This window comes from Schistocerca gregaria, chromosome 5 (genome assembly GCF_023897955.1).
Source record: "Schistocerca gregaria isolate iqSchGreg1 chromosome 5, iqSchGreg1.2, whole genome shotgun sequence".
Lineage (NCBI taxonomy): Eukaryota > Metazoa > Arthropoda > Insecta > Orthoptera > Acrididae > Schistocerca > Schistocerca gregaria.
In genome coordinates this window covers 12,692,576-12,715,894 of record NC_064924.1, presented here as the reverse complement: position 1 = coordinate 12,715,894, position 23,319 = coordinate 12,692,576, and the positions used below count along the sequence as shown (strand labels likewise).

The window sequence follows — 23,319 nt, the reverse complement described above, 5'->3', positions numbered from 1 at the left end:
GCGTCCAGGCGTCTCGGAGTGAACCAAAGCGATGTTGTTCGGACATGGAGGAGATACAGAGAGGAACTGTCGATAACATGCCTCTCAGGCCGCCCAAGGGCTACTACAGCTGTGGATGACCACTACCTACGGATTATGGCTCGGAGGAACCCTGACAGCAACGCCACCATGTTGAATAATGCTTTTCGTGCAACCACAGGACGTCGTGTTACGACTCAAACTGTGCGCTATATGCAGCATGATGCGCAACTTCACTTCGAACGTTCATGGCGAAGGCCGTTTTTGGAACCACACCATGCAGTGCGGTGCAGGTGCGCCCAACAACATGCCAAATGCACCGTTCAGGATTGCCATCACGTTCTCCTCACCGATGAGTCCCGCGTATGCCTTCAACCACACAATCGTGGGGAAGTGCCTGGAGGCAACCTGGTCAGGCTGAATGCCTTAGACACAGTGTCCAGCGCGTGCAGCAAGATGGAGGCTACCTAATGTTTTGGGATGGCATTATGTGGGGCCGACGTACGCAGCTGGTGGTCATAGAAGGCTCCGTAACGGCTGTATGACACGTGAATGCCATCCACCGGCCGATAGTGCAACCACATCGGCAGCACACTGGCGAGGCATTCGTCTTCATGGACGACAATTCGCTCCCCCATCGTGAACATTTTGTGAATGACTTCCTTCACGATAACGACATCGCTCGACTAGAGTGGCCAGCATGTTCTCCAGACATAAACCCTGTCGAACGTCCCTGGGATAGACTGAAAAGGGCTATTTATGGACGACGTGACCTACCAACCACTCTGAGGGGTCTACGCCGAATCGCTGTTGAGGAATGGGACAATCTGGATCAACAGTGCCTCGATGAACTCGTGGATAGTATGTTACGACGAATACAGGCATGCATTAATGCAAGAGGACGTGCTACTGGGTATTAGAGGTACCAGTGTGTACAGCAATCTGGACCACTACATCCGAAGGTCTGGCTGTATGGTGGTACAACATGCAATGCGTGGTTTTCATGAGCAAAAAAGGGCGGAAGTGATGTGTATGTTGATGTCTACTCCAGTTTTCTGTTCAGCTTCCGGAATTCTCGCAACCGAGGGGATGCAAAACTTTTTTCATGTGTATATTTTCATTTTGTGTGTTGTAGGATCTTTTATATGTTTTATCATTTAAAGTAAGTTACCAATCATTGCACCACTTTAAAATATTATCAACATCTGATTGATCATTTGTGCAGCTTGTTTCAGGCAATATTTTACTGTAGATAACAGTATAGTCTGCAAAAAGGCTGAGGTTACTCTTATTTCTCCGCAAAGCAATTAACGTACAACATGAGCAGCAAGAGTCCCAACACATTTCGCTAGGGCACACCAGAAATTAGTTACAAGTCGGTAGAGGGCTCTGCATCCAAGGTAACCTGTTGCGTCATCCCTACCAAAAAACCCTCAGTCCAGTCACAAATCTCGTTTGTCACCCCATATCATAGTGCTTTTGATAACAATCCTAGGTAAGAGACTGCGTCAAATTATTTTCGGAAATCGAGGGCTACTGAATCTGCCTGACTGCTTCTATCCGTGGCGTTTGTAGGATGTCATGTGAGAAAAGTGGAAGTTGGGATTCACATGATGGATGTTTTCGGAAGTCATACTCGGTGGCACGGATAAAGTCATTCTGTTCGAGATACCTCATTACCATTCAACACAGAATATATTCTACGATAGTACCTGAAACGTACGTCGAGGATACTGGATGGTAGTTTCGTGTATCGCTTCTGCTACCTTTCTTTTACACGGATCTCACCTGTACTTTCTACTTACTACAGGGAACGGTTTTCTGTTCGGCAGATCTATGGTAGGTTATAATTAAAAGAGGGCATACGTTAACCGCAAATTCTGTGTAGAATCTCATAGCGATTGCATCGGGTCCTCCAGCTTTATTTAATTCTAATGATTTCATATTTTTACAAACTCCACCGAGACAAATTACTGTTTGTATCATCTTTTTGTGCTACGAGAATTAAACTGGAGCAATACTGCTGTGTACTGTTTTGTAAAGGAACATTTAAAACCTCAGTTAAGTATTTCTGCTTTTGTTTTGCTCGCCTCAGTTGCAGGTCCCATCTCGTTCGTGAGTGTCAACACTAACTTTTGTGTCACTGCAAAACTTTTCATAATACCAGAATTTCCTTGGCTTTTGTCAAAGGACACTCGATAACATTCTGATAGGTCAGTGATTGAAAGCTTCACTTTTTGCCCTCTTGGCAGCCAAACGCGTTTAATGTAACATCTATCTGTCTATAGCCGCGTGCTTTCTTTTACATCTAAATGCAGCAGCCCATCTTCATTTACAAGTTTATTTATAATATGCCATGGAAGATCCGTCACATCACAAACTATTCAACTGGGTACATAGCTGTCCAGTGCAGATGAGCAACACTTATGACCTTGAGTCATTATTCCTCTACATGATCCCGTCTCGAGCTAAAAGTTTCAAGTTCCTCTTGGAGATATGACAATTGCTCTTCTTCATATAATTTACTGAACATACAAATCTTTTTACTTATTTACCTTTCCCTTTGTATTTTGGTAATCACTGGTGGTACAACTGCTTCAAGGTGACGGATACCAGCTCTGATGTGGATATCGTCAAAGAGGTCACGCCTACTTGTTGCCATTAGATCTAAAATGTAACGATCATGCATGAGCTTCCGAACTATCTATTGAAGTTAGAGAAGCAATTTCTAATGTTTGATAGGATGTTTTTTAATTCCCATCACTAACAAAACTGTGCTCATCATAACTGACATGATTGGGAAACTTACGTAGCAATGAACTGAAGTTTTCGGTTTCCTGAGGAAGAGACTCTGGTAGTCCATAGGAGGCTCCAGTTATAATTTTATACCATTTTACCAGTATTTCGCTTGGTTCTACAATGAGCGAGGCAAACTGTTAACTTGAACACTATGCGGAGTGCATCATGTAAGACAAGCATGTGGTTCCTGGCTAGGGGCAACAGCAGTTTCAGTGGCCGCAGGGGCAGAATTCTGGCGATGAGCGATTTTGCCTCGCTGTGCTGGCACTGCGAACGGGTCAGAACAATGGCAAATTACAGTTGCTACTTTTCCCAACGGCTTGCAGCTCTGCTGTACGGCTAGATGGTGATGGAACATTCGGACGTGAAATAATCCTTCATTCGGATCTGCGTGCAGGGACTACTCAGGAGGATAGCATCACCAGCAACAACAGAAGTCGGCATGGGTGAACGAACCAGATGTCTGCTGTGGAGGCTCTTACGTAGCAACGTTCGCTAAACAGTGGTTGAGGAGACTCTCTTGACAGCCCCTTGGTTGATCTGGGCTGTCAGTTTCTCAACAGCTGCAAATCTGTTCGCCTGTACACGTCTCACCGGCATCTATTCACCCCTGTCACCTGTGGCCCGTGGCACTTCACAGCAGCCTCGGCGGCGGTTTTGGATAGCGCCATTTTGCCATCAACGGCACGCTTTAACCACTTTTCTGCATTAAGATGACGACTGCACTGTCGTCTGAGGTGGGATGTCGCACGTTGACGTGGAATGCGGTCGCTGATCAGATTAACGTGACTGGACCGTGTACATGGCCGGCCAGGGTGTGTTTCACGCTCATTACAATCTCGCACGTTATCCTTCAATCCCGTCGCCACATGCTGTGAAAGAATGGGTAGAGGTGTTTGTGGAAACTTGATACGATGCGAAAGAAGGCTGGAAGTGAAAAACGTGAGGGCACACGACAGATTGTTGCGAGAGTGAAAGGGGCCTTCACCAAAGGTCTCAGGCGTTCTGCATGCAACCGTGCACTGTAAAGTGACATAACAGATCAGAGTGTACATTACATAGAACTGCAGACCGCCCCACGCAAAATTCAGATAGTGCAAAAGACTGCCGGCCGTGGAGGTCGAGCGGTTATAGGCGCTACAGTCTGGAACCGCGCGACCGCTACGGTCGCAGGTTGGAATCCTGCCTCGGGCATGGATGTGTGCGATGTCCTTAGGTTAGTTAGATTATTGTAGGGGAAATGACCTCAGATGTTAAATCCCATAGTGCTCAGAACCATTTGAACCATTTTATTAGTGATTCTCCGTGTTCTCGAATATCTTCCGTGTTTGACGAATATCATTTACATGCATTAATTACAACGATCCATGTCAGTCTAGTCCTGAGAGCCATTTGAACCATTTGCAAAAGACTAAATGTGTACGACCTCCCACACACACAGCGCTTTTGACAGTAACTGTTGGGAACTCAACCCAGGTGTGTGCGACAACCTGATCATGAGCGATTAGGCCAATTTTTATGTGTCAGACTTTGTTAACAACCAAAACTATAGATACTGGTCAAGTGGAAATCCTGATAAGCTTCATGAAATGCCATTTCACTATCAGAAAGACTTAATGTGTTGTGGCGTGTCATTGTCTGGAATCATCGGGGCTTATTTTTTCGAAGAAGATCGCTGCTTTGATGTCACTGTGAATTCACAAAGCTGTGTTCACATGCTGAACCATTTTTTAGTGCGACAGCTTACTGATGTTCCGCAAATACAAACACATTCTCCCGATAACACTTGATCACATGCCATACCTCATTGTATTCAGTTAACACGATACAGAAAATCAATTCTGGTGATCTCATCTGCAAGAATGGAGACGTTTCCTGCCCTCCAACATCCCTTGACTCTTCAGGTGTGATCTCGTCCTTTGGGATCATTTCAGATATCGCATCTCTCGGTGGGATCCACTACACACGGTCCAGAAACCGAAGGATGAAATTTTGGACGAAATGAATCGAAACATTGTAAATGAGTGTCGTATTTCCTTTTTATGACTGTGGATAAATTTGTTTTTTGTTATTATTTTTACTCAATCCTTGAAAACCATTGCACATCAAAAGTGAGGCCAAATTGTTGGGTTGGAGATAGGAGTATTTTCGCATAATTTTAACGAACACAACATATACAAATGACAGAGTCTTTAGTTCAAAAAATGGCTCAAATGGCTCTGAGCACTATGGGCCTTAACTTCTGAGGTCATCAGTCACCTAGAACTTAGAATTACTTAAACCTAACTAACCTAAGGACATCACACAGATCCATGCCCGAGGCAGGATTCGAACCTGTCACCGTAGCGGTCGCTCTGTTCCTGACTGTAGCTCCTAGAACCGCATGGCATCACCGGCTGGCACAGTCTTTAGTCATCAATAACATATTCTCTTCAGATATTTAGAACGCTCTGCACCGCTGGGTAGCTTTTCGATTCCGTAGCTGTAGAAATTAACCAGTTTTCAGGCGTACACCTGCTCGATCCACGTATTTTCATCTAGACGTGAAGTTCCTTGAAGCAGTGCGGTGTAGCGGGAGGAGGGGGGGGGGGGGTAAGGGCGTCTGTCGTCTGTCGTCTGTCAGGTACTAGAGTAAATTTTGTATGTTATTGTTGTGTTGGCAGAAAAGCCAACATCGTATTACTAGAGGAGGTCGAAATGCACGTGTTTTACCTCACGCAGACTGGCGTGAGGAGGGAAGAACTATACTGAGGTGAGGTCTGGAGCATCACAGGGAATTAGAAATCAGAAAGTGGACGTAATTAGTTTGATACTTAACTTTAATCCATTAATGATGAACGCCGCTCTTGACGGTACATGATTCACAATATTATCTGTTAGTAACTGAATGTGGCGCCTTGCTACGTCGTAGCAAATGACGTAGCTGAAGGCTATGCTAAACTGTCGTCTCTGCAAATGTGTATGTGTATGTACGCAGTGAACCATCGCTAGCAAAGTCGGCTGTACAACTGTGTGGAGTGCTAGGGAGTCTCTCAAGACTAGACCTGACGTGTGGCGGCGCTCGGTCTGCAATCACTGACAGTGGCGACACGCGGGTCCGACGTATACTAATGGAGTGCGGCCGATTTAAAGGCTACCACCTAGTAAGTGTGGTGTCTGGCGGTGACACCACAGTGACATTTCTACTGTACACGTGTTTCTGGAAGGGGTAAGGGGGACAATGAAGTGTAGAGTCGTACCCTGGGCACCGAGGACGGGGTGCCAATAAGTGCTGTGGCCTGGACGGCGATGGAGAGGGGAAGGACCAGTAAAATGTCGAGACCCGGGCCCCACTTATCTTTGCTAAACCCTGCCTTGATAGGTGTTCGATAAAGATCGGAAAAGGCGAAAATGTGAGGGCGTGAGGTTAGGTGAATAACGTGAGCGGGGAATGTGTTTCCCACCCAACTCCCACACAGTGGCTTTTGCAGGTGTAGGAGAAAGCGGGCGGGGTTATCGTTCTCGCTGTCGTGCTGGTCGTTGTTCGTGGGCTGCATCTGCACCATGTCTCTGCTGTTAACAATAAATATCGGCAGTGATGGTAACATCTCGGAAAAGTTTCGTAACATCACGTTTTGTGGTTGCGTGCAGGTCTTTGTGCAGGGAGTCGCTGCCTTGTTTGAGGTCAACAGTTCTTTTCTTTTCCTTGCGTTAGCATAAAGACACCGTTTCTCACCAGCAGAAATGATACAGTATAGGAATAGTCAGTGACGTTCACAAGCCAGTTTATGACGAGCAGGCAGATGTGCCAACCACCTTTCCCATTGCATGTAAATGTGGAATTATCACGATGGTGGAATTATCACAGTTCATCACATTTGTCAGTTATTCAGTAGACTGACATGGATCGTTGTAATTAATGCATATAAATGATCTTCGTCAAACACGGAAGATATTCGTGAACACAGAGAGTCACTAATAAAATGGTTCAAATGGTTCTGAGCACTATGGGATTTAACATCTGAGGTCATGTCCCCTAAAATAATCTAACTAACCTAAGGACATCACACACATCCATGCCCGAGGCAGGATTCGAACCTGCGACCGTAGTGGTTTCGCGGCTCCAGACTGATAGGCCTAGAGCCGCTGTGCCACACTGGCCGGCAGTCAGTAATAACAAAATTATCCTGTTTTAAACGAGAAAACCATTTTCTTTCCGTTTCAGTTGAGTAACATTATCCCCGTACATGACGCAAATGTTTCTGGCTGCCTCCCCTGCTCGAAATCGAACAGAAGAATTCGTCGGAACTGTTCCGATTTCTCCACTTGCAACTCCATTTTCTAGCGCCCACAGTTCCATTAGCAAACCCCAAGACAATACGCAAACTCAAATAGGAACAGTGAACTACAAAAAAATGTCAATCGATAAACGAAGGCGTAGCAACCGAAATACCAACACGACACACAAAAATGCTACGAACTTATACACTAACCTAATACGTGTCGGGGTGGGAGCAAGGAGAATGTAACAAACTGTAACCGCACTCCCAGGAAGGCGGCCCTTTGCCGTTGCCTGGGCTGCCGCACTCACTGAGGTTTGGCGGTGGCGTTTGGATGTTCGCAGTGAAGCTCGTTACTGGCGCGCCAGTCTCTTGGATGTCCATTATCGATCCTTCGATGTTTCTTATCTTTGCTTGCGTTGTTGTTTTCGGCATTCGCGGGGTGGGTGGCAGTTGATGTTTGCTCGGGCGACCTGCTGAGACGCCGCGAGGTACGAGGTGGGAAGCAACCACGGAAGTGTGGAGTTGGCTGTACGCGGTCTGCCGGTTCAGGATGGAGGATATGTGTTGGCTGCCTGACTGTCTGCTCTCCTGATTTTGCTCGCCGTGCGTTGCGACCGTCTAGCTTGGGTTGCTGCTTGGTGTATCCAACACGAGCCATACCGGACGTCCAGCAAAACTTAAGCAGCCTTGTGTTTCTTTTAAAGAAAAGAAGCAAATGTATAAGACCTTGTGTAACCAATTTTGGTGGCCTCTCAAGTGTGGTCTTCGCGTTTACACTGCGTTTTGAGAGAGCTAATTCTTTTAAATTTAAATAGTTGGGGTTCCCTGCCCTTTATAATCTTTTGGGGGTTTTATTTGAATTTTCTCTTTGGGGTTCCTTCCTTGTGCTTGATTAAATGTTTACTTGTATAGCGGGAAGTGACTCCTGCTTAAAACTCGGAGAAGGTGTTTGATGTTACCGCCGGATCCGCCATTCGTCTTTTCAATTAAGTGTTGTCATCTCTTCGAACGATGTGGTGTCACTCCTCATTAATTAATGCTGGTTTATGTACACTTAATTTTGAATTGGCCATTCGAATTAATATTTTGGAGCGCAGTGTAACACTAAGGCAACCTCATTGTATACCACCTTGTGCCCCGGTCTAGTACCTTAATTTTCAGTGGCACGAGTTAGCTCCACTACTGGCGTTTCTGATGTGTCCCTTCAAAATCTTGTCTTGTATGTAAGTTTTCCCCATGCGTGTCTGGGAACACAGAGGTGAGCTTAGAGTGACTTCAGTGCGAGTCAGTTAATGGAATCTTCATTTTGGCTCGACTTCCACTGAAGATTTCAGTGGAGCGTAGTGTGTTTGATTTGTTATTCATTTAATTGCTATAAGTTTGTTTATTTAATGGGGAGCAAGACATTTAAAGACTGTTGGTATTAACTCCCCTAGTTGCTGGGTCTTGCTAATTCGTTCCATAGATATTAAGTCCCATAGTGCTCAGAGCCATTTGAACCATTTTGAACTTATTCAATGGCAAGGCTGGTGATTAGTTGGTTACTGTGAGCACAAATGCACTCTATTTACTTGTTGCCGAAATTGTTAAGCTGTCTGTGTCGTGATTCAATCACTAGGTACGAGTTTGGGCTAAATTGATATAAACCTTAAATTGCCTCCTAAATATTTGTTGCCAGTAGAAACTCTTAAGAGAACTAAGTTTTGTCTCTGCTTATGTTAACCTTCACTGAGAGAAATATTTCATGTAGGTAGATTTTGTGTTAAAATGTGTCTTTGTCTGATGTAATAAACGAGTGATGAAAGAAGAAAGCAGTGCGGCCTGGTCCTCGCTACTGTGTCCGGTGTGTACCACGTGCTGCGGCCCGCAGGCCGCTGCGGGCCCACGCGCTGTGCTCGGTGTCGCGGGCGCAGCGCATCTCGCTGCTGGCGTGGGCGCTGGCGGCCGGCTACAGCGCGCCCTGGCTGGCGCTGACGTCGACGCGGCCGCTGCGCTACCGCGGCCTGCCCGACCTGCGCGCCTGCGACTTCCGGCTGCCGCGCGCCCACTACCTGCTGTACTTCTTCTGCGACCTGCTCGCCTTCTACGTGGCGCCGCTGCTGCTGTCCTGTGTGCTGTACGCGCTCATCGCGCGCGCCCTCTTCCGCCGCGGCGCCGCCGCCGCCTCCTCCCGTGGTGCCGGGGCGCCGCCCCCCGACGTCGACACCGCCGGCGTCGCCGCCCGCTGCCAGGTGACGCCTCGCCGCTCGCTGCCCGTAGCTCCTCGTCGCCGAGACACAGGACGTCCAACTGAGTTAAACTCGCTGACACATTATGACCGCCTCTTTAACAGCCTATTAATTTACATTATAACTGAAAATACTGCTGCGATTTTTGGACAACAGATATCTCTGCAAAGCTCGTGTAATTCCCATAAACTTTGGGCTGGTGGTTGTGAGCACTGAGTTGGCGGCTGATACCGACTCTGCTGTGTCCCGTTACGATTACATCAGCTAGTCAACACATCAGAATCAATTCACTATCATGATCCTCAAATCACGATCCTGTCCTGATGACATGCTGTGTGACCGTGCTATAATGTGCATCAGACAAGATACGGAGCACGGAATGATGCGAGTGCTCTGTAGTAACGTTTTTGCAGTACATAACAGTCAAACTGCCTTTTATTACTACTACAGATCCCATGCGAGCCCAGGTGAATATCTGTCCGTGGCAGCTAATATTGAAAGGGAAAACACTTTCGGCTTTTCAGGCCATCTTTAGGTGACAGTTGAACGACGCAAAGACAGATAAACATGATTTGACCCTTACACAGATGCTGTTTGTGCAGAAGATACGAAAATGGCAGACTGTATACATGGGGAAAACTACATTTTTTGTCACACAGAAACAATTACATTAACTCAAAAAGGGGGAGGATGAAAGAAGTTTCTATATGTAGATACACTTAACAACTGATGAGAAATAGATGAATCCCATGGCCCCTAGACTATATAGCTTGCTAAAATTACATAAAGATGTTCGACTATGCCCAATAACGTCATCCTTTTCTGCTCTATGTTACCTGCTAGAGAAGCAGGCAGACTATATCATTAATAAGATAACCTGTTCTAGACCGAAGTTTGGTATCAGGAATTCCGTGATTTTAGTTGAAAAAATTAAAGATATATCTCACCCAGTTGTAAACTAGTGTCATTCGATTTCACTAACTGATTTGCAAATGCTCCTACTGACAAACGTATAAACATATTAACAGATCTTCTGCACGAATCCGAAGTAAATCGTTCAGATATACATGACATAATCGATGCTACTCAAATGTGAGTATAACAGAACTACTTCCAGTTTCAACACAAGTATTGTAGTCAGACTGATGACCTAGCTATGGGCTCACCTCTTAGTCCTATACTATGTGAAATTTTCATAGAATGTCTCGAAAAATTTCTTACAGCAAGAGCCAATGAATAGCAACATTAAGTACTGTCTCAGATATGTCTATGATGTGTTTGTGGACCGGTAATAGTAGACAGTTAGATACGTTACTACAACATTTAAACTCACAACACAAGAAAATTCATTTTACAACTCTTCTATAAATTTCTTGGACCTTAATGTAGATATCAATACAAGACGACACTTATTTAGCGTTTACAGATATAAACTTAGCTACTGATGCGATAACACCGGAAAGATCCCAGCACCCACACAGACACAAATATGTACCCTCTCATTCGAAGGTGCTTCGCCTCTTATCTGTTCCATTATTTGAATCAGCCTTTCAAACAGAGCTACAGACCATCGGGCATACCGCTCTCACCAATGGCTATGCCTGTGCCCTAATTGATGATATAAAACGAAAAAAAGGAAAAGGATAGTTACACCACTACTGTACACTGTTAACAGCAATGACTCAACAGTTACAAACATGGTGTAAAGTTGCGTATATCAGCAACATTTCGGCATTTAATCACAACATATCAAAATTTTTATTCAATACAAAACGTTATGACTGTGCCCTCTTGTGATGTTTTGTGGATCCCGGCTGATTGCGATGAGAGGGCAGCGTGAAAGGCGGTTGGCCGGTCCCCTCTCACTATAACGCAAAGTGCACACGTGGTTAAAACACATTTTATTACAGGAATCAATTGAATACTCAACTTCAGTGATGTTCTGTCTGAAGGTCAGTGGTTAAGAGCAATCAAATAACATGTACTAATTCGTGAGTCTTGTCCATATCACAAGTATGTACAATGACTAACGTTCCCGCAGAGTTAGCTAAGTTGCGAGGCGATGACTATCACTGTGGAAGTCTAGAGCACAGTGCGAGATTCAGTGCGAACTGGGTCCCGATGCGACGTACTGAGGTCGAGAGACTGACAGAGTTATGTCGGCGGTGTCGGCCTATATGCACGCCGTCCAGGGGGCGTTGTCGGCGCGTAGCCTGGGGGCGTGTCTTGGTCTTCTCCTGTCATAGGCGTGCCTAGTTCAGGGCCTGCTATATAATGTTTCCTAGTGCCGACCAGGGCTCTGACGAAGGCGTACGCCAGCGCAGTAAAGAGAGACTGCACCCCTTGGGAAACTCACTTGCAGGCAGTGTAAAAAAATGTATATTGGTCGGTCAGATAGAGATGTACAATTAGGATACGTGAATATGAAAGGATGTGGAGAGAAAGACCTTTTCTGATGTTCGTTTAGCAGAAAAACTTTCCGACTATGTAGCATGTGAAGTTTTAGATTCTGTTAAGAAAAGCAGAAAGATGACCCTACTGGAAATACTGAAAATCGATAGACACATGGCATGGAATACAGCACGAGTATTAAATGAGCAGACTCAATTTCTTTTTTCTTAAATTAAGTTTTCGTTACAGATACTACACTGATCAGGGACAACATTATGACCGCTTACCAACTAGCCCGTATGTCCACCTTTGGCACTGATAACAACGGCGACAGCTCCTGGCACGGAAGCAGTAAAGCCTTAGTAGCTCATCGAAGGGAGCTGGGACCACATATGCATACACGGGTCACCTAATTCCTGTAAATTCTTGAGGGGAGGGCGATGAGCTGTGACGTAACATTCAATCACATCCCAGTTGCGTTCGATAAGATTCAGACCTAGACATCAACTGTGACTCACTACTTTGTTCCTCGAACCACTGCATCACACTCCTGGCCTTGTGACATGGCGCATCATCTTGCTGAAAAATGCCATTGCCGTCGGGGAACATAATTGTCATCAAGGGTTGTTTGTAGTGTTCAACCAATATACGATTGTTCTTGGCCGTCATGGTGCCTTACACGAGTTGCACTGGACTCGTGGATGCCCACGAGAACGTTTCCCAATGGAGGCGCGGCCAACTTGTATTCATCTTCGCAGTAGAGGTGTCAGGCGCTGTTCCCCTGGAATACGTCAGATTTGCGTCCTCCTGTCGGCATGATGAAGATGGTGTCGGGATTCGTCAGACCATGAAACGCTTTGCCACCAACTCCTAGCGCCGGTGGCCATTTGCTCATTTCATTCGCAGCTGCCTATGCCGTGGTGTTAACATTGGCACATGCAAGGTGTCGTCCGCTGCGGAAGCCCATCGCTAGCAGTGTTTGGTGCACTGTGTGTGCAGACACTTTTGTACTCTGCCCAGCATTAAAGTCTGACGTCAGTTCTGCAACAGTTCGCCATCTGTCCCGTTTTATCAGTCTGCACAGCCTACGACGTCCGTCATCTGTAATGAGGTGTGGCCACGGAACCTCGCGACGTCTGAGCACGATTTCCCCTTGGTTTCACCACGTATTGATGACACTCACCACAGAACCCGAAAGGCCTGTAGTTTCCAAAATTGTCGTGCTGGGCCTCCGGGCCAGTTATGACGACCTGTCCTCAGTCAAACTCAGATAAATCACGCGTTTTCTCCACTCTAGACACGGACAGCACGTTCACTCGTACTGCAGGCACCGCGCGTGTGTCTGAGTACGTCATTCCTCGCCAGATGACGCTGCCAGCACCTGGACAGATTCGTATCGATAGTAGGTCGCTAGTCATAATGTTCTGGCTAATAGATATAGTTTAAAACCATGAATTTATCTTATTTCTCATTAGTTGTTTAATGTGTCTCCACGTGAAAACTATTTTTACCTCCTGTTTATTTAATGTAAATATTCTACGCGACAAAAATGTAATGTTTCGTATCTACTGTACGAATAATATTTGTGCAAGTAGCACATTATGTTTGTGTTTGCGATATCACCTGAATATGGCCTTAGGAACCGAAAACCTGTACGTGAGAAAATAAATATAACTTTGTAAATAGTCTTCACTGGTTTGTCGCCGGATCACGTTGTGCAAATTCCACAACATTTTCTCGGAGCAACTGCTCGATTTCTTCAGGTGGTTCAACCTTACTGGCGGCTAGGCACGACTGGCGGTATCCGCATGTCGACGCCCCGTTTCGGACTCATCCGTGAGGACAATTTGCAACATATCCGCCGGCGAAGCTTCAAGTGCCACAAATATAATTTTGCAGAACTTTAGGAGATGTTTTGCTTCTGAATATTATTGTTAGGTTCTGCCAAGGACGGACGGTAAAAAATTCAGCCAACACAGACAATCACATCTTCATCGTTTATTTTTAAGTGATAGATTTGTAACGAATAGTTCCACTATATGAGCAATGAAATTCACAACTATCCTCATATAGATAGCACAAACAGTCACGGTATGGTAATCAGCATGGACTGTAATACAGGACACCAACTTATCCTGAGATATCAGTTACATCGTACTAGTTCACACCGTTTAAAACAGAATTCTGGAATGCTATGACATTAGAGTTTCCACAATAATTACTGCAACCGGACATTACTCGAAACACCATATAAAATGGACCTTGGAATTAAGAATTCAGGATTGATGAATACCAGCTCTTTCAGTCATTGTCGATGCGACACTTTGTAACTCAGCCGTGAGGCAAAACGCCGCCAAAACTGATACGAACAGCAAGCTCTCACAGACACAAAATTCTATACTAACATGTACTAATCATTGTTAATTTAATTTTGTGTTGCAATAAATCTAGATTGATTAATTTTGTATTCCCATTGTTATTTCAGTAACAAACAGAGCCAAACATTTCTCTAGTATTTTTCTCTATCAGTCATTTCAGACTTGTTGACAATTTCTATAGTTTTATCTACAAGGATTCGAAATTATTTTGAATTGTTTCGGAAATGAAAAGTCTAAAGTTTTCTCAATAGACTTCACATTTGAAGTGATGGTATCTGATGTCCATCATTAGTTATTCTGCAAAGATCAACTACAGATGTTATCTTAGTTGTGATTGGCTAAGTGTTTCCGTTAGCATAGTTACCAAACTTGACGGATGATGAACACGTATGTGAAATGTGAGGTGAAATGCTACTAAGCGTTTCGGCGTTTGAAATTATTTTATCCCTTCAGCAAACTTGCTAAAGACCCATATGTCACCAAGTTTAATGTTCCTAAAGTATAGTTTGTAAGATGGCAAGAACTATGCCCCTTACATGAAGTCATTAAAGATCACCTAACTCACGTTGAGCGAACAGTAGGGCTGAACAAAAATGACTGACAAGGCACAATGCATCATGTAGAGAGTATAGTATGGACGTATTGGAATAATTAATGTTGGGTGATGGTTTTTATAGTAATTCACACGACATGAAAACTTTGTGGAAATACGTCGATTTACTGGAGGCTAGTTTACCCCAGGGAAGTACTCAGAACTGACTGTGGCCGCTGGGGGAGTGGCTAAGGGAAGTAACAATAGGCAGCTTAGGGCGGCTCAAGCTCAGAGAAAGCGGTAACGGTGTGTGGCCTCCAGCCACGTTAAGATGAGTGACAGTGAGTGGGTTGTTGACCCCGACTCCATGCTGGTGTACCGGGAAACAGATGGAGAACTTGTACGCCTGTTGATAAATGTCCGTCGTCCAGTTTTCTGTGAAACATGCGAGAAAGCCATGCAAAGCTATGGTGGAGTGGTCAACAGAGGTCAAAATATGCTTGTTCGTGACTATAGCAACTTCATGCTGAATTCACAGAGTCTGAAGGAAATCAGGTGAAGAGCGACAGAATGAAGTACGTCAGCCTCCATTGGGAATGTAGGACCAAGGAATTTCAAGTACTCTTCTGGGAGTCAGAATTCCAGAAAACTTGGTGTTTGTGCAGACGCTAACCTTGATGGGTGGCCTGGGAGGAGCTGCATAGCAGAGAGGAGGGGAAATTTTGTGGGAATTTGTTCACTTCCCAGGGCAGGCATAGATCGGCGGTGGGAAGCGACGCATAATTAACACGACTTGTGCTGCAATTGGCGTAAGTGATTTTGCTGGAGGGGAAACCGAGACGAAGAGCAGACTGTGAGAAGTCTCCGTAGAGGTCTTCCTGTCCCAGCTTGCTTAGAGTGTGGACGTGGCGTTCTTTACTCAGCTTGCCTGGAAAGAGTGAGCATCTCTGCAGCTTAGGACTTAGCAAACTGAACGATTGAGCTTCGAGATAGGAAGTTTTGGTTCAGCTATGTACTGAGCAAGATAGCTAGGAGTGAGAAGACGAGCGCAGCCTTGCAGCACCACGAGGTCGGCCGACGTCCGCACGACACTGCTCTGTCATGCTGTATTTGGTGATATTACGCCCGCTCCGGCCATTGATTAATTTGCTGGATCACATCGGCAAAGTTTCCATGAGGGTTTCATGGAGCATGTATTGTAGAATTCTTCTCTCACTTCGCATTACGCCTGGGTCAGTTGATAGGAATTACTTTTGATTTATCGTGCTTTATTCCACGCAAACGCAATTTGTTACCACTGCCTGTTAGGAGAGTCATGTAATGTGATGATTGAAGGTCGTGAGTTAAAATAAATCTGTGCTAATCGACTGCATCTGTTTTCAATCAAGTAGTTGAAATCCCAAGTCACTTTATTAATTAATTTTATGTTCAACATTTGCATCTTTGTTCAATAGCTGAATATAACTTCAATGTGCATCCATTTTTAATTAAAAATGATCAATTCTGAACCAATTAATGTCGACACTGCCACCACAGTTCAATCAGGAGTCACAGAGCATTATTACTTTCTTTGCAATATCCGACATTGCAGCAGTTTTGCACTCTCTGTTGATCTGTTAGTCAGTTACCTGGGGTGAACACATACCAAAACCAGATAAGTGATGGGTGGGGTGTTACAAGTTTTTTAGAATTTTGGATTATCTACTTCTATAATTAAACAAGTGTTTTGTACTTCGCTAATGAATAAATGGCGAGTATTAGATTCGAACAGTGAATGAAATCCACTTGATTGGTTATCTTACATTGTAAATTTAAATCTATTATTAATGAATAAATTTTTAAAAAAATCATTGCATACAAGAAGAGATTAGGTAGACATCTACATACATGGTCAATCCTGCTTTTAAAATATAATTCGATCGACTCGTTTTGATGTAGGTGAGGGTGTCTATGTGAAAGGAAATTTATTACTTTCCACATGATCGACGTAACTAAAGTGAAATGTTTGGTACGTGTACTTAAAGAAGTCTTCATTGCAATGGCCCGCAATCAGTAGGACACTAATATACAATGTATTGGCGTCAAGTGTTTATGTAAAAACTCTCAAAGCATTTAAAATAAACATAACTTAGCAACATTCCACATCTTTATTCTTCATGTCTACATATTTATTTCTCAACAAACTAACCCCGGAGGTGAATACTTTTCTCCCGACATACCTCACGTTTGCTCGCACCGCTTCATCGCTACCAAAGTGAAGACCTCGAAGGCATTCTTTTAGTTTGGGAAGGAGATGGAAATCGGGTGGGGGCCATGTCGGGCCTGTAAGGAGGACGATGAGTGAAGGCGACGCACGGGCGTCAGACTCCCACAGATGTCGCGACAATCGCGTGTCGCCTCGCATTGTCATGCCGAACGAGGAGGCGCGTCGTGAGTGGACGAACACTTCATATTCGTGGCCGCATGGCGAAGAAAACATGCAAGAATTTTTTGATCAACTTAACACCATACGAGAGATTATGAAGTTCGATATGAAGATAGAAGACAACGGATGCCTACCTTTCCTCGATGTCCTGATAAAGCAGAAAACTGACGGCACGCTGGGACAAACTGTCTACAGAAAGAAGAGGCGCACTGTCCTGTAACTGGTGCTACCATCCAGCACAGCGGACACCCGCGCTCAACACCTCGGTACATAGAGCACCAAGCATATGCAACAAGGCGGGTCTAACCACCGAGTTGCAGCATATTCGGGAGACTTTTCGCAGCAACGGCTACTCGGAGACACAGATAAGACGCCCTCCGCAGCCGAAGAAGGATATGAAACAAGACGAATCAGAAGAAGACACAAAGCGTTTGGCGTTCCTTCCACATACGGGACCCCCACGACAAAGAGCGCCAAGATTTTGGAGAAAACCAGCATTACAACCATTTTCCGTTTATCAGCTAAAATCAAAAATGTGTTCGGATCAATGAAAGACAAATTAGGACTATGGACATGTACAGTCTATAGCATTATTTGGGAACATTGCAAACAGTGCATCTCTGCAGCCGCAGAGCACAGTCACAGCGAAGTTTAACTTCGAACAGACCAAGGTACTGTGCTGGGTGAACGGCTTCTGAGACTCTGACATCACAGAGGCACTGTAGATATGGGTCCACCATGATCTTGTAAAACGGGAAAGCGTTTTATAGCTAAGCTCCGCTTGGGGATACGGCAAGAGCGCTCTCATCGGAAGGAAGCGAATGGAATAGTGAGGCAGCGCCAGGAGCCAACGCTCGAACCCTCCAGCACGCCGCTCCCCCCCCCCCCCCCCCCCCGTTGACCTCTTCCTCACCCCCTCCCCTCCCCATATACCGTCCACAACTCCCACCACCACCGTCCGCCACCGGCGACACGCTTTCCGGCACAGCAGTTGCAGTCGAGGGCTTTGGTCCAGCGACTATAAAGGCACGCATTGGAACTGACACTTCGACTGAAGATGACAAGTAGGAAACTTGTCGAAACGTCTCCTCAGAACGAAGCCTTGACTCGGCTGATAATCCGAGAAAAATGTATCATCTCGGAAGTGTACTGAATATCGACCCTAAACCAGGAACACGAACTATGTGTTCCAACAAGTACTAGACAACATCATCGTACAGTGGTTTAATATATGTCTGCCTTTGACTGAATCTCTCCGTAGCGGTAAATAGTGCAGCGCATAAGTGACACAGATTTTGAAGTTGCTAGACGGAGTACACCTCATACACAAAAGGCACGTAATGCTTCTTCCACTTCTCTATTTTCAAGGGGAGTAGGACATGGAACGACTGGCAGTAATAAAATTTGATCCAAAGGGTGTTGTGTGAAGGCTTGCAGGTTAGGCGTAGGTGCTTTTCTAAAGATTGTATGTATCTTACCAGGAGGAGCATGAAAGTCTTCAACTTGAAATAATACGATAATTTCACTTGTTTTGTGGTACGTTCAACTCAGATCATCCCTCCTATAAACAGAAAGCAATACAGTATTCAGGCCACTTTAAGCAAATCTTTGCATGAATTTTAACTGTTTTACGTTGTACACAGGACATATACCATCTGCAGCGGATTTCTTATGGGGCTGAATACTCGGGTTTAGCACGTGGACTTGTGAGTCATTAAGCTCAGTGTCATTGTAAGAAAGGTGAACATAGCTACTTTACGGATAGATGTCGCGAGATTAGATCTGTGATATTGTCTTGCTTAAGACGGTGGAAGCACTGAGCTGGAGATGCGCTCACTCAATCTTTCTGAGATCAAACTTTGCTGATATCTGTCGCTGGTTGCCGATCAACCATAAGAGGTAGTGCACTGCACCTCTTGAGAAGTCCTGCAGAAGATGCGCCCTGAGTTGTTTGTCAGACACACACATCGCACGCTTTCACAGGATTTTTATATCGTATCTGACGATTCCAGCTGATTCTTTCGACAACACTCTGAAATTCTTGTGCTGACCAAGGTTACAAAGTATACCGGATCTGACGGAGGAGATTCTTTTAGAAAACGGTCCTCGATGGATTTAATCCAAACAAATAAGGGTCCCAAGCTGACAACAATAAGAAAAAAAAGTAGTTTGAATTAATGGACCTTGTCGTTGGTGGGTTGGCTTCTGTACCTCAGTGGTACAGATATCCGTACTGTAGTTGTAACCACAAAGGAGAGGTTTCAGTTGGGACTCCAGACAAAAGTGTGGTTCCTGAAGCCTTCTCAGTCTGCATGAGTGACTGATCTGGCCTTGTAACAACAAGTAAAACACCCTTGCTAGGCTAGTACAGGGGCAAAACACAACCACAGTTATTGCCGAAGGCATGCAGCTGACGTATTGTTAACTGGTGATGGCGTCATGTTGTGTAAAATATTTGGGAGTTAAAATAGTCTCACATTCGGATCTATGTTTGGAGATTACTCAGAAAGATGTAATCTAGAGAAACAAAACTGGCATTCCACGGATCAGAGCGTTCAATAATAAGTCCCTTAATCGCGCAGGTAGAGTAGAAGGGAGTATATACAGAGTGGTCAGAAACAGTCTAAAAAGTTTGTAAGGGTGTTGTAGGGTAGGTTGTTCCGAGCGATAACGGTTGAGAAGAAAATCCGGTATATTACGCGGTATCAGATTTAATTAGCATTGAAGTAAGCCAATCAGGACGTTGCACGCGCAAATTAAAACGGCCCGCCAGCTGCAATTAGAGTCAGTTGTTCTCAAAGCGGCGCACGGGACTGCTTCGCCTTTGGCTCGGATTAGATCCTTACCGCCGTCCAATGTACTCCTCTCTTCTTCGGGTGTAGGAAACTGAATGAACAACCGTCTCTCACGAGTTGCTTGAATTTGCACGCGCAACGACTGATTAGCAAACTTTAGTGACAAATAACTCGCAAACGACGCAACGTATCGCATTTTTTAACAGTTGTTTCTCGGCACTACCTGCCTTACAAGCCTTTCAGGCAGTGTTTGAAAACCTCGTACACTGTCTATACTGGAGAGATGAATTTGAAGGCAATATTCTAGAAACTGAAGACGACGTAGATCAAGATGTGATACCGCGAGAATAATTTGGCAGGGCATCGGAAAACATAAGTCGAAACAAGGCTGCGGGAGTGGACGACTTTCCGTTAGAACTGCTGAGAGTCTTTGGTTAGCCAGTCATGGAAAAACTCTACCAAGAGCTGTGCAAGATGTATGAGACACAATTCAAGAAGAATGTAATAATTTCAGTTCCAAATAAAGAAGGTACTGACGACTGTGAATATTACCAAACTATAAGTATAATAGGTCACGTTTGCAAAATACTGACACGAATTCTTTACACATGAATGGAAAGAAACTGGTAGAAACCGACGTCGCGGTAGATCAGTTTGGATTCCGGAGAAATGTAGAAACAGGCGAGCCAGTACGGACCCTCCATCTGTATCTACATGGATAGTTTGCAAATCACACTTAAGTGCCTGGCAGAGGGTTTTACCGAACCACCTTCACAACAATTGTCCACTTTTAGAATCTCGAACAGCGCGTGTAAGAAACGAACGTGTATATCTTTCAGTGATGGCTCTGATTTCCTTAATTTTATTACGATGATCGTTTCTACCTATGTAGATCGGCGTCAACAAAAGATTTTCGCATTCAGAGGATTGAAATTGTTAGTTTGGTATGTGTGGAGACTGTCTCTCAGAAAAGCGGCAATTGATATTTTACCTGCTTTTTGAATATGTATATTTCTCGTTTATTTTTGGAGGATTTGAGAGTTACGGTATTCAGTCTCGCTGGTCTCTGTATCCGTTTTGATGCTCGTTATTAGTTCAGAATTATTTACTGGTAAGAGGGCAACTATGTTTTCACAACCGTTTACTATTCGAGTGTGCTCATCAACTAACTGCTCGAAACAATTTTCAGAAAATGCATTTAGCACAATTTCGGACTATGTTTTACGCGCACCTCCGGATTTAAACATATGTTTTCGCAACAGATAGGGGGTAAATTGAAGTCTTCACCGACTATAACTGTATTAGTCCGGTATGTGTTTGAAATCTAACTCAAGTTTTCTTTGAACATTTCAGCAATTGTGTCATTTGAGCTGGGGGGTCGGTAAAAGGATCCAATTATTATTTTATTCCGGTTGCCATATTAACTCACAGGGGCCATCTACTTCAATTTCGCTGCAAGATAAACTACTTCTAACAGCAACAAACACACCACCGCTAATTGTGTTAAGTCTAGTCTTTCTGAACACCGGTAGGTCCTTTGGAAAAATTTAATGGAGTTTATTACAGTATCTGAGTTGATAATACTTAACTTTTATTTCTAGATGATGAGTCGAAGCAACTGGCGAGATGTAAATAGTGTCCTTTGATATATACAATTTCAATGCAGCCTGAGCACTCAAGTTCGTAAGTCACTGCTGTCGTTAATACGACTGCCCTCTTGTAGTGCTGTATTCTAGTCCGGGTCTTCCAGTGCTCGTCTTCTACTGTCCGGCCTGGCTAGGCGGCGCGTCGCTTTTATCCTCTGCTTGTAGAGGCCGCTCCTGTCGTGGCGGCGTCGATGTCCCAATAAACTGCAACTTTCACATCTAACTGTTTTTGACGTCTCTGAATCTCGACACGCTTGCGCCGATTCGACTTCGCGAATCCGTTTCTCAAGTCGGCAGTCTCGCGTTAAATGGCCTAATTTCCCACAAGTCTTGCACGTGATATTACTCCTGCAATCCTTTGAGGTATGCCCTGCACGACCACAGGTAAAACATTGAGAGTAGCTTTCCCCATTTTACCCTGCTTACTTCTGTCATTAAATCCTTTGCCTTGATGGACATCATTGCTGACTCTTCCGTCAAAGCAACCTTGACAGCTTCAGACAGAGTAATGTTTTCACCCCTTACATGCACAATTGCCTGTCTACGCTCATCATAGATCCCCTGAATGAATACTGCCGTGCTTAATTTTCCTACTAACGCCACAGATCCCACCAGTTCTGACATTGGAATGGCACCGTGTACAGCAGGCTGTTCCAACCGAGCTCCAGGCAGCCGGAGCGCTCACTGCGGCAGCTCGGAGCCCGCGTGAAGGAGGAAAGCAAACTCATTGCCCTCTGGCCGCATGCAGCCGCAACCGACGCAATAATCCGTATTCAATGACAGCTATGACCAGGGGCGGGAGCCCTGTACCTCTATTGGAGGATACCTTTCTATTCTTTGAGAGGGATGGTCGTCCGCAGTGTCTTGTATGTCATAAAGTACTTAATTATGCGAAGAGGTACAATATACAACGACATTATACACGTCTACACGCAGCGCACTACGATCAGGTAGAAGGCGCTGCACGCAGAGAACTGGTAGCCAGGCTTAAGAACGACATACGAGGAAACGTAAGTTTAAAAACGGTTTCGTAATACGGAGGTATCAAATCATGCAACATAGTTCGTGTTCTGTAATGCGTTTAAAATTTTCAGGTGCATGAGAGCGGAGAAAACACTACTGAATCTGCAATTCGAGCAAGCTACAGGGTCGCTCACATCACTGCGACGAGTGGCAAGCCATTTTCGGTGGGACCTCTCGTAACATCGTGCATGGTAGCAGTTGCAGTATGTTTGTTTCCAAGGGAGGTACAGGCAATTGAAGGGGTATTCCTGTCGAAGTATTCTGGATATGGCAGCGGATTTAGAAATACAGCTCAGGAAAAAGGCGGAGGGCTTTGTTGCATTTTCGCCAGCTATTGACGAAAGCACCGACATATCGGACTGTGCTCAGCTTGTAATCTTTGTGCGTGGCGTCGACATGGAGCTGCAAGTAACTGAAGAACTCTCGGATGTGGTACCACACGATTACACCGCAACAGGACGTGACAATTTTGGAGCTGTTTGTGAATCAGTGGACAATATGAATTTGTCGTGGGATAAGCTCCATTCTGTGGCGACAGACGGTGCACCACAAATGATCCGGCGTCACCAAGGTTTTGCTTCTCGTTAGAAAAATAAACTCAGGGACGAATTCGGGAAAGACATTTTGACTCTTCACTGTTTTATTCACTAAGAGGCACTGTGTGCTGAAACAGTAGAGCTAGGTGGCGTAATGAAAGATGTGAAGAGTGTGAATTTTGTGCAGCGTCATGGTATGAATCATCGCCAATTCAAAGGATTCCTGAAACATATGGAAGCGGAGTATGAAGATATACCTAACCACAGTACAGCTCCTTTGCTGAGT

General features: G+C 44.9%; 1 protein-coding gene across 1 annotated transcript in view; it reads left to right on the top strand.

Moving 5' to 3' along the window:
* Positions 1-18,751, top strand: part of LOC126272708 (thyrotropin-releasing hormone receptor-like) — a 124,100-nt gene extending 105,349 nt beyond the window's left edge. The window contains exons 3-4 of the mRNA XM_049975743.1: positions 8,950-9,241; positions 18,677-18,751. Of these exons, the coding sequence (XP_049831700.1) occupies positions 8,950-9,241; positions 18,677-18,751 (367 nt within the window). The remainder of the gene's footprint in view (positions 1-8,949; positions 9,242-18,676) is intronic.
* The last annotated feature ends 4,568 nt before the right edge of the window (positions 18,752-23,319 follow it).